Source organism: Falco biarmicus, chromosome 3, assembly GCF_023638135.1.
Source record: "Falco biarmicus isolate bFalBia1 chromosome 3, bFalBia1.pri, whole genome shotgun sequence".
NCBI classification, from domain to species: domain Eukaryota; kingdom Metazoa; phylum Chordata; class Aves; order Falconiformes; family Falconidae; genus Falco; species Falco biarmicus.
In genome coordinates this window covers 101,618,684-101,628,093 of record NC_079290.1, presented here as the reverse complement: position 1 = coordinate 101,628,093, position 9,410 = coordinate 101,618,684, and the positions used below count along the sequence as shown (strand labels likewise).

Genomic DNA, 9,410 nt, shown 5'->3' with positions numbered 1-9,410 from the left:
AATTGATTTACAGGATAAACAAGCACAGAACAGGTAGTAATATTTTTTTAAAAAATGAAAAAATGAATCCACTTGTCTCGCTGCTTGGAGCCTTTCACAAAACAGAAAAAGCTTGTAATGTGCAATAAATTTACTACAAAATGCATCACGCACACATACTGAATTACATGTTTGTATTATCACAGCACTTCAGTAAGCCCTAATCATGAACCATGACAAGCCACTTCAATCAGCGTCATATAAATGAAAAAAATTCCACTATTCCAATGCAATTACTGTAAGAAATGTCCCAGGAGCAGAGTGCAACAAGTGCTTATAAGCATCTTCCCCACAGCTGAAATCTTAGCAGTATAATTGCGCTGCACTGGTAAGATTATGTTAACCTAGTTTTCAGAAGTCAGACACGAGAACAGTGAGGAACTGGATTACGGTATGTGTAAGAAGCCATGGGCGACCGAGCCAGCCCTCCAGAAACTCTTGATTATTCCATATCCGAAAAGCTGAGCCTTTGCTCTTTCTTGCAAGCAGAGTGTTTCACTGTGCAGCACTGACACGCCTTTGTGTCCCGTCCCAGAAGATGGCAGCAGTCCCACAGTTTTTCAGATTTAGAGCTACTGTTTGCTCTCCTCTGGATGTGCTTTTAACAGGTAACTTTCTCTATTTAACCACTAAAGAGCTAAATATTCTTTATCATCACTCTGCTGTTACATACAGTTTGTAGCCTGACAATTTATCACCTATTCAGTTTTTTTAAAATTTATTTTATATGAAACTAAACCTATTTGTTTTACAATATTTGATTAATGACCTTCTAAAAGGCCATGCAATGTTATTTATTTACTATTTACTGGCATTGAGATACTAAAAAACGCTAAAAGTTCTGTGCTCATCATAAGCATTACATTCTGCTCCTGCAGCTCTTCCATAGAGGTTCAACAGAAGCCTGACAGGACTATGAATACCAAATAATGTATTAAAAAAATAAAAAAAACCCACAACAACATTTTCTCAGATTTGCAATAGAAGAGCATGTGCTTGGTTTCAACAAAACTGGTTGGTCTTTTTTTTTTTAAGGAGGAATAGTTTAGGTTAACATAATGTCTGTATTAAAGCAATTACACTTTTTGTATCATGAAAGAAGGGATAAAATGTTCATACCATATATGACCTGTAACTAACTATAAGAATCTTATCATTGTTTATATGTCAGCAGTGCTAAATGACACACACTAAATGCTACAGAAGTGCAATCCCGTGACAATGAAGTGCCCTGAAATGCCTTGCTACAGGCCAGACGGGCACAGAAACAGCCCAGGACTGTATAGGGATTTAGTGTCACAGACTAGAACTGCAACTACTAACTTTATTTGCTCATAAATTTTAGAACCACACCTATGATCTCTCCTTAAAATCTGTTTCTTGGTTTCACAAGGAGCCTTCAGCACATCTTGGAATGCTCTGAGCATGAACTCAAGACTGAGAAAGACCCTCTAAACTAAAAATTTTCTGTAAGAAGTGAATAAATTAAAAAAAAGTGAAGAAAAAGGTGGAAACAGACAATGTAAATACCTGCAAACACAGTCCTTACTACCAGCCGTGAAGAGGTCAGATAGCAGTGCTTGCAACCTTTAGCACGGAAAGATGGAATCTCACAATGTTCATATAGACCAAATACTTCAGAGCTTACCGTTCCAGTTTTCAAAGATCTTTTGATTATGTAAGGGAACTTCTGGCCTAAATAAGTGCAGAGATGATTTTGAAAAATATGTGCCAAACCAAGGTTCTAAAAAGCTACAAGGCAACCTCCACTGTGCTCTGTCCTTGCAGAGTTCTTGGGCACCTTGTCACCTGGCGTCTGCCTGGCAGTTCTGAAAGGGGCAATGAATGAAGCAACCGGAATTCATGTTTGGGACTGAAACCAGAACTTTGGGGTCTGTGGCATTTATCTCACTTACCTTTGAAGGAGCTTCGCTTAGAGAACCTGAAGTGAATACAAAACCACTGACCAAAACCTAAGAGCCTTCAAAGTCTGCCTTCAGCTTCTCCATTTCATAACTTCCCATAACACTCCCTAGAGCATCTCTGAGAGCTCTGATTCCTGAAATCTATACTAGATGTGAGGTCCACTAAAGAGCGATGCTGCTTCCCTCCTGGCACTGTATTCTTTCCCTTAAATGAGCTGGCATCAATGAAAAATGTTTCTTTACAAGGTTGATGGGGGGCTGGGGGAGCTGGGGGGAACTTGCAGGGGGCGGGGGTGGGCAGCCTGGAGAGGAGGGGGCTCGGGGGGGCTACAGCTGCCTGACAGGGGGCTGTGGGCAGGGGGTCGGTCTCTGCTCCCAGGGAAGGAGCGACAGGAGCAGAGGGAACGGCCTCGAGCTGCGCCAGGGCAGGGTTAGGGTGGGGGTGAGGGGACATTTCTTCCCTGGAAGGGTGGTCAGGCACCGGCACAGGCTGCCCGGGGAGGGGGCACCCGCACTGGGGGCGTTTCAGAGACGCGTAGATGTGGCGCTTGGGGACAGGGTTTAGTGGTGGCCTTGGCAGAGCTGGGTTAAGGGTTGGGCTTGGTGACCTCAAAGGATCATTTCCAACCGAAATGGTTCTGCAATTCTGTTCTATGAAAAGTGATAAAAAGTGCTGGCCCTGAAACACCTTCACAACAACGCTATAGAAAGGTAGGAAATCTCTATTCTCCTTTCACTCTTAATGCAACAAACTTAGAGGTGGAAAAGATCAATTTTAAAAAAATAGTGTTTTCCTATCCAGCCATGGATGCTTTCTTTGAACTTGCAGAGTAGCCTTCATAAAGCAGTGAATTAACATAATGAGCTAATGAGAGTTAAATTTACACCTATTTTTTGGTTATAAGCATGTGTAGTTATTTACATTTCATACATAATAAAGTTAACAATTACAATTAATTGTTTTTGTCATAAACAAGAACATACCAAGGGAATGCTTCTTTCTCATACTTCCCCTCACACTCCCGTATGAAATATGTCTTTATATCAATGAAACAAAAATTATGTGGCAAGCTATGAAATTTGCTCTCCAATAATTTTACTTTTATACTTGTCATGTGTTGGGAGAGAGGGGTTCTGTATGTGTCGGACTCCTGAGCAAGCAATGCAAAGCACTTATCATCTTGCACCGTCTACATTTCAAACAAACTGCTGTTGCGATGGAGGGAAGACACAGTCACTCAATATGAGTGATCAGCAGACTTCGTTTATTGTACCTTACAGTCACCTTTTATGCCTTCTTATAATTAGCTCATACATATTACAAAAGTTAAGCTCATTATTGGTTAGTTGCCTAAATACCAAGCCCGCCCCTAGTTTCTCTTCTGTAGTTATCTGTTCCCACCTGCAACATTCTTTTCCCACCGCGATCTTCCTGTTATTATGTAACAAGAACAGCCAAGGATAGTGTATTTTGCTTTACTTCAGATAAGCTGAGAGCGATGTGCATTTTTGTTCAGCCAGCTGGACTATGTCTATGTGACCCTTTTCAGCTAGCCAGTTATCCACAAACTGCAAGCAGGGACTTTTGTGCTTGGTTCAAGTAAGCCAAACACCTGCCGGTGTGGCAAGATGGATCTGCTCCTTGCCCATCAAGGAAGTTTTAGGGAAGGATGGAAATGCATGGCTGGGTGAAATGGAGAAATGATGAAATGGGGAACAGAGGAGAGGGCAGAATTACCCCTTCCAAAAGGTGCGAACTGGAAGCTTGGATCAACCTATGTCATGGCGGGGATGCAGCTGCACAGTGCCTATGAACCCTCTGCTTAGCCTTTTAAAAGGACGGTCCTACAACGCTCAGGATCCATTCTCAATTAGGAAATATTTCTGTTTTGGCAATGTTTGGCACAGCTGAAATACAAAATGAAAGTAAAATAAAATCTCAAAAAGCTGATACCATCAGAAACTTGTTCTGGAAATACATAATGATTCTTCAGCTCAGGCTTCCACCTGCACACTGGTCATTCAATAGATGTATCAATACACAAATATATGTGGGTTTATTTGTGTTTAGGTCTTAGTTATAAAAATGGAGGGCTTGGGGTGTTGGCTATCCAGGATGTTTTAAGTATCTTTAAGTGTCTGTAAGCTTCACCTTTCTAATATTATTTTTTACATCCAGATTACGCAATATCCATATGATTGTTTCTTAGTGGATATATAGAAGTACATGTAAGGAAGCAAAGAAAACATGTTCTGTTGTACTTAAAATTGCTCTAAGGTAAATCATTACAATGCTATGAATCTTTTTACTTTTTTAAAATATTTAATATTAATTTTAACACTTCTCTCTTCTCCCCCAGTCACTGCTGAGTTACTAAGGCAAAGGTCAAGTGGCAAGAAAAAAAAGGAAGTAATCATCTCCTATTAGTCGCTGAGGTGGGGCCAACTTTATTAGTACAAGTTATTTATGTTTGAGGAAGACACATGCCAGTTATCTTCAGTCTGTCTCATTCACAAAGTGTCAATATTTTGGCATTTTATAATCAGTCAGGAAAATTTCTGTACCTCATTGTGAAATCACCTAGCACTAGATACATCTTCATATATTATTTTCAACGCAGAGAAATAGTTGGCAGTTAGATCATAGCAATCTTACTTACCGTTTAGAAATGTTGACATCCTGAAAAACTGAAATTTCACTTCACTAATTGGCATGATTAAAATCTCATAGTCAGGGGGCTTAATACGAAATGTTGCTGTAAGCTACATTAATCGTGTATTCTCAAACTGAGAGTCAACAGAAGGATTTATTCTGTCCTGATTAGTCAGAAATTAAATAAATAAATAAATATTGAAGGTACCTTGCAAGTGATTTACCTACAAGGGAGTAGGGTAACGTTTCTACATGGAATCAGAGGGATATCATAGGGATGCAGTTCAATTTTAACAGCTAAAATGTTAATTTTAACATACGAAAGTCATTATACTATTACCAAGCAGAGATGTCATGAAAGCAATGGGCAAAACATCTCTAAAATTGTGATAGCACATAGAGATTGTTCTTTTACGATATTTCCTTTGGTAGCAAAGTCAGCTTATGAAGTTCCTGCTCCTCAGTGCTCCCCTGGCTCCTGCAGAACCCCTTTCCCTACCAGATGTGCTGGTAAAAATTTTATGGAGCACTTTGTCATTGCAATGATCTCCACTAAAATAATCAGCCCTCAAAAGCAAAGTCATATTTTTAGATGGTCTTTTCACCAGTCTTAGTCTTTTGTATGGGAAAAAAAAAAAAAAAAAAAAAAAAAAAAAGACTGGTGCAAATGAGGGACAGCAAGAGACAGCACACAAGTAGGTACCACAGGACAATGAGGCCCCGCGCTCGGGAGCCGTGCCTGCGGCCGCCCGGCCTCCCAGCGCCCGGCACCGCGGGGTGGGCACCGCCGGGCGGCTCCGGTCGGGCCCTCCCCGCCACCCGACATGGCGCCACCAGCCCTCCCCGCTGGGGCCTGAGGGCTGGGGAGCGCCCGAGGGGCCGCTGTAAGCAAGGCGGCGCTGCCGGCTGTAAGAGCGGGCAGGGGAACGGGGCTTTTCTTCTGAAACTCTACGGGGACGCACCGAACGCGCACGACTCGGAGGCGACAGGGCTGTCGCGCCTCCACCTCCCTCCCGGCACTTGCGGGGCAGCGCCGGCCGCGGAGCGATGGCTCTGCGATCGGCTCGGGGGGCTGCCGGGCCCTCGCACCTGCGCGCGGCGGCAGCGACTGGTCAGGCCTGGGCGCAACATGGCGGCCCCCGCGAGCACCAACCCCTCCCAGCTCCTGCCGCTCGGTAACCGGCGCGGCCGCCGCGCTCTCCCGGCGGGCGGGCAGGGGGAGCCCGGCTGCGGGCGCGGCGGGGTGAGGCGGCTGGCGGCGGGCGGAGCGGGGCTGGCCGGGCTGTGGCGGCTCGGCTCGGGGGGGCTGGCCTGGGCCCCGCCGCTCGCACCGCAGGGGCCCGTGCCTGCGCCGGTGGGCCTGATCGCCTCAGAACCGTCATCGCCAACGAGCAGCAGTCAAGTGTGCAATGAAACCCTCTTAAAATATATTTTTCTTGGTTTTGGGTGGTTTTTTTCCCTCTCTGTTTTTTGGGGTTTTTTTACTAGCGCCCGTGGCAATTACTTTTGTACCATCACAATGTCGGGGGGGTTGTTCTAAAAAGTACACGTTCTCTGAAATAATCTCTTGTACCTTTCAGTTTGTTTGTTTTTATTTTCAGAGCTTGTGGATAAGTGCATAGGTTCGCGCATTCACATTGTGATGAAGAGCGATAAAGAAATTGTTGGAACGCTCCTGGGATTTGATGACTTTGTCAGTATCCTTTGAGGGAGATGTGAGGCCGCTGTGGGCTGTTAATTCATTTGTTGCCTGTGAGAGGTTTGAGTTCACTGGATAAAACCTTTTTGTACGGTTTAATTGTATCTGTTTATTTTCCGGATAAAATCACAGTTCAGTATAAAATGAAAATAACTTTAAATATTTTGATTTTTAACTTTATGGGCCTCACTTTCCTTGAAAGTGGATTTTCAGATATGGTGTTAGAAGACGTTACGGAATTGTAAGTATAATTTCTGCCTCTTGTTATTTAGTGCTTGGTTTCCTGAGGAAAAATACTGTGTAAAATTTGTAAGCGAAGTGGTTTTGTACTTTTTCGAATACTTCCCAGCTGAATAGTTTATACCATGGAGTTGAACTACAGCAAGTGATCTGTTCCAGCCAGCCGTGTCATAGAGTAGCTGTTGCATGATTTATACTTGTAATCAGGCTCCTAATTTGTAGCCTTAATTCTACACGGTTTGTATGTTGAACTTTCCAGTAGTTTGTTTGCTTTTACATCTCCTTGAGGCCTAGGCAAATACTTAAAAAGCCAGCAGACTTGGGGATCAGTATTTATTACTTTGTTATGCCATGTTGCTATTTGAAACCTATTTTGACTATAGGTGGTATGCCAGAAATTGCCAAGATTAGAGGCTAAATCTGTATAGCTTTATGTACTGAGCAGAAAATTACAATGTATCTTTTTAGTTGCCAGCTAGCTTTCTTGACCCAGCTGGTCAGTTTAGCAAGATTATGCTGCGGTGTGGCTAATGTCTTTGTGAGTTCCAACGAGTGTCATCTTAACGCAGAGATTTATGTCAGTTCTGTAATCAAAACTGTAGTCATTGTCCCTGGTTATGTGTTCTTACATAGTTTTTCTAATGCTGTTTCAGTGAGATTACACCTGAGGGCAGACGAATCACAAAGCTAGACCAGATTTTGCTAAATGGAAATAACATAACAATGGTAAGTCATCGTTGTTAAAAAGCTGCATGCATTTATCTTCTGTACTGTAAATTGACTAGTAATTGAGTTCGACTACTTCAGGCTTAGCTTCCCAGGCAGTTCTGTTAAGCTGTTTCCCAGTGGCTTCCAGGGTATGGGTGTGTATGAAAGTGCTGGAAAAGTGATCTTGCTGCCTTACTTGGTACATGTTGCTGTAAACATGAAAAGAGCATGGCCCTGATTTTTGTTTGGGTGAATACGTTTCTGGTCTTCAGGTGTGCAAGGGCATAGGTGATCTTGTTGTGCGCATTGTAGGCTGGTTCATTCAGTGGCTTTTAACTTCTGAGTGTTTGCCTGCACTAAATACGTAGGTGGGGTACATCTATGTTTCATCCATTATCTTACGTATAAATGTGTTTGCAGCAGTTTGGATGCTTCCAGACTCACCAAGTCATGCAGCAATTATGTGATGCCCAGAGAGCTGTACCTTAGTGTGCTCTGAAAATAATACTGGAGGTCTGTTGGATTACACCAAATTAGAAGTATTATGATTTTTAGTTTATCATGTGCTGGTGTATGTAGATCACAACTGAAACAGTAATTAAATATTGTAATTCCGCAGCTGCCGAGCTCTGCAGTTCCTAAATACTGTAGAATCATACCCACAGCAGTTCCTTGTTGTCTGCATAAGTGTCTACAACATCTGGACTTCCTGCATAGGGGCATTCCTAATTTTGTGGGAAGGGGAAGACTGACTTGAGTCTTAAGTTGGCTCTGTATGAATGAAGAATAATCTCCATTTTGCAGTTTCACATACCTTGCATGTCCTTACTTTGTTTCTGAGCAAGTGCTGTCTTGGCTTAATTTCAAAGCCTTTTTCCAGTTTGCTTATCCTTCTGCATCCCTGAAGAATAGTGCATATTCTGGTAGAATTACAACTGTCCAGTTAAGCTGGTGGTATACTGCCCTCAAAGCAGAAGCTGCCAATAGTTAGAGTGCAGATTTTCAGCAGAACGTAGATATGTTTATGTATTAAACCTGTGTCTCATTTGGAGACGTATCTTTCCACATCAGGAAGGCTATGCTTTAGACTCTTTCTTGCTTCAGTCCGAAAAGCAGTGAAGCTCTTTGTCTTTAGAAGTGCTCAGCTAATTATTAAGAATATATGAAAAGAAATGATTAAAAAAAGAATATATAAATATATTAAAAGGAATATATAAAAAGTAAAAGGAATTATTATCCTCTTCTTCCCCCCCCTTCATGTTTTTCCTTTTTTATTTCTTTTTCTATTGTTTAGTTCTTTACTTTCTTCATGCGAAAATGCTGACTTAATCCACACTGCCTGTGGAAGGGTTCAAGCTCTTTGTTATTTTTTGAGCTCTGTTCAGCAATAGAAGTTGAAAAGAGGGAACCAACTTCCCAGTATTGCAGCTTCTTCCCCAGAATGTCACTATTGGAGAAATTCTTCATGAAAGGAAGTATATTCTTTGTCTTTTTAAAAATTAACTGGTCTGAACATAGAATGTTTCTAGACAGAATCATCTCCTTAAAGTTCAGAACAAAAGACAAAAACCAAAATGTGTGTTATCTAGGATCTCCTTATGTTTTTTGTTAAACATTCTTTGTATTTTGGAGATTCTTTTTGGCATGGGCTTCTCTGGCAGTAACAAACTTCCTCTGTTGGGAGAGGAAGATAATACTGAATCTAAAAAACGTGTTTGTGGTCTACCATGAAGTCTCCATCTGCTAGAATGCTGTAAAGTGGTAACTGTTATATACAGGTTTGTAGAACTCGGATCTATGGCACTCACAAAATTGTCTTATTCTTTTATAGCTGGTTCCTGGAGGAGAAGGGCCTGAAGTATGAATTGATACAGTTGTTATCTATGAAGACATGGATTTTTTTTATATATATATATAATCTAAATAGAGCTTTTGGGGTATGGGTGTGGGTGGGTTTTGGTGTGGGTGGTTTGTTGGTTGGGTTGGGTTTTTTTTTTTGTTTACACATTCTTGCAGTTGAGATTTGATAAAACACAAGGATTTCTTCTGGAAAGGTGCATTGATAATGATAATGCTTAAGTTGTGCTCTTTACTTTCTTGTAAAGATGCACTAATCTGTTCTGAATAAAAGGCTTTATTTTTGTTA

The 9,410-nt window shown here is 41.8% G+C and overlaps 1 protein-coding gene across 6 annotated transcripts; it reads left to right on the top strand.

Annotated features, from left to right (window-relative positions):
• The first annotated feature begins 5,441 nt into the window (after positions 1-5,441).
• LOC130146532 (U6 snRNA-associated Sm-like protein LSm5) lies at positions 5,442-9,410 on the top strand. 6 transcript variants are annotated; one of them, XM_056332754.1, is made up of 5 exons: positions 5,442-5,525; positions 6,219-6,314; positions 6,530-6,557; positions 7,210-7,282; positions 9,096-9,410. In XM_056332754.1, exons 2-5 carry the CDS (start codon positions 6,260-6,262, stop codon positions 9,126-9,128), a joined length of 189 nt encoding a protein of 62 aa, XP_056188729.1. In that variant the 5' UTR covers positions 5,442-5,525; positions 6,219-6,259; the 3' UTR covers positions 9,129-9,410. The 6 variants fall into 6 exon arrangements, with proteins under 6 accessions (XP_056188729.1, XP_056188726.1, XP_056188725.1 ...); XM_056332751.1 differs by lacking the exon at positions 5,442-5,525 and adding an exon at positions 5,570-5,792 and having other exon boundaries at positions 8,559-9,410; XM_056332750.1 differs by lacking the exon at positions 5,442-5,525 and adding an exon at positions 5,581-5,792.

Bases quoted from the DNA above. Each gene is read 5' to 3' on its own strand.
- LOC130146532 (XM_056332750.1), top strand. From the start codon at position 5,747: ATGGCGGCCCCCGCGAGCACCAACCCCTCCCAGCTCCTGCCGCTCG. The intron at 6,558-7,209 runs GTAAGTATAATT...ATGCTGTTTCAG, and splicing joins TTAGAAGACGTTACGGAATT to TGAGATTACACCTGAGGGCA. The intron at 7,283-9,095 runs GTAAGTCATCGT...ATTCTTTTATAG, and splicing joins ATGGAAATAACATAACAATG to CTGGTTCCTGGAGGAGAAGG.